Below are 1,770 nucleotides of genomic sequence, written 5' to 3'. Positions count from 1 at the left end.
TTGTGCTGCTTGCCCCCTTTCCCTCCCTTCTCCAGGCAGGGAGGCAAGTGTCAGGCTTTCCCCTGGAAGCACAATTTCAGAAGGGCTGAGACAGGACTCCCCGCAAGAGTGTCAGTGCCTCCCCACACGCTTGCACACACTTACATGTAGATGAGCTCTGATTCGTGGCGCACCAACATGTGCTTCTCATGGATGAGTTTGAACCAGTCCACCAGCAGGCTGTCCTCAGGGCTGTCTGCCAAGTAAAGGGACAATTCAAAGCCATCCCCAGCTCTGCAGGATCCCATCACCCTGCAGCAGGCTGGGCTCTGCCAAGCCAGGAGAGGGACACTGGGCTAAAGCCAACCTGACCTCAGCCTGTTCCTGAGCCTCAGAGAGACCTTGTCTCTTCTCCCACCTGTTTCCACTCTAGGGACATCTCCATGTCCAGGGTATAGCTGTGACTGTTCTTGGAGCCCAGCACAGCCCTTTGTGCTCTTCCAGCCCCAGCTTCCTCCCAACAGCAGAGAGGAAGTCACCGCTGCTATCTCCTTGGCTGGACACAGGGCAATCCTAGGGTCCTGTCCTGCCCCACACCCATAGACAACCCGCCCCACATACCATTCTCAGCACTGCGAAGTTTTTCCTCCAAGGCCACCCCACGGTGCTCTAGCTGGTCCAGCTGGTGCTCAATAGCATCCATCTCCCCATAGATGTCTTCCTCAGGGATGTACTGATCTGTCTGCACCTGCCAAACCACACAGCAGAGACTTCCATTACCATCAACCTCCAGTTTCCAGGAGTAACCCCCAGGCTGGTCAACACTAATGTGGGCAGGGGGACAACAGAACACTCCACCTAAGCATGGATCCGAAATCCCCACCCCGCTCTGGAGCAAAGGGAGACCATGGTGCTGCCATCAACCATCCTCCCCAGCCACAGCCACAGCCACCTGCTCCAGTCCCCACCCACACATGCATCAGCAGGTGCACGTACACAGCTATGGCCCTGGGGGATAGTACAGAGCTGGCTTTTGCCCCCCTGCTCCCAAGGGCCCTTTTACCTTGCGTTTGATCAGTGGGAAGCCATGACCCGGTGCAGGAGGACGCACTGGCTTGGAGCCCTTGGGAGGTTTCTTTGCAGATGGCGAGGCGGCAGGCGATGGCTTCCGGTTGAAGGGGTTCTCTTTGCAGGAAGACTGGAGAGGGGGGACAAAAGGAGATACGTGAGCGTCCAGGAAAGGGAAGGGATAGAGCATCGCAACAGCTGGGACTGAGCAGACAGGGCAGCCCTAGGGTTTGTCCTGCCCCACACCCTCCTAGAGGAGGAACACACTGATCTCCACCAGCAGCCTACCTATGGGGCAAAAAACAGCTGTTTGGCATCAGTTCCCCAGCTTCTCTCTAGCAAGCATGCTGAATCATTTTCCTTCACGGTTCCCTTCCTATTTGCTCTGACCACACAACATCCTGCCTCCTCTCTAGCACGTGGGGCAGGCAGAGTACGAGCAGCGTCACCATTTAATAAGCACATGCCTGAGGCTTGCTTTCAGGGGGTCCATACCAAATCTACCTAAGGAGCAAGCCTGGACTCATGATCCCCACTGTGACCGAGTGATAGATGGGGAAGAAAAGCCCCATGATCTGGATGGGAGGAAGGTCACCATCTCACCTTCAGCTGCGGCTTGGGTGAGGAGGGGATCTTAGGGCTCCCAGCACCCCCATCTGAAGCCAAGAGGATGGGTGTAGGGCTAGCCCCAGCAGGAGGCTTGGGCGGCAGCCGGCTGGGGCT

The 1,770-nt window shown here is 57.0% G+C and overlaps 1 protein-coding gene across 1 annotated transcript in view; it reads right to left on the bottom strand.

Moving 5' to 3' along the window:
• Positions 1-1,770, bottom strand: part of MICALL1 (MICAL-like 1) — an 18,982-nt gene that overhangs the window by 1,889 nt on the left and 15,323 nt on the right. The window contains exons 11-14 of the mRNA XM_009576710.1: positions 1,651-1,770; positions 1,043-1,177; positions 601-727; positions 145-235 (exon numbers count right to left, since the gene is read on the bottom strand). The exon at positions 1,651-1,770 is cut by the window's right edge and continues 365 nt beyond it. Of these exons, the coding sequence (XP_009575005.1) occupies positions 145-235; positions 601-727; positions 1,043-1,177; positions 1,651-1,770 (473 nt within the window). The remainder of the gene's footprint in view (positions 1-144; positions 236-600; positions 728-1,042; positions 1,178-1,650) is intronic.

The sequence above is a fragment of the Fulmarus glacialis genome, unplaced genomic scaffold, assembly GCF_000690835.1.
Source record: "Fulmarus glacialis isolate BGI_N327 unplaced genomic scaffold, ASM69083v1 scaffold23194, whole genome shotgun sequence".
Taxonomy (NCBI): domain Eukaryota; kingdom Metazoa; phylum Chordata; class Aves; order Procellariiformes; family Procellariidae; genus Fulmarus; species Fulmarus glacialis.
The sequence above is the reverse complement of the archived record's forward strand: the minus strand, read 5'-3'. Positions and strand labels throughout refer to the sequence as shown.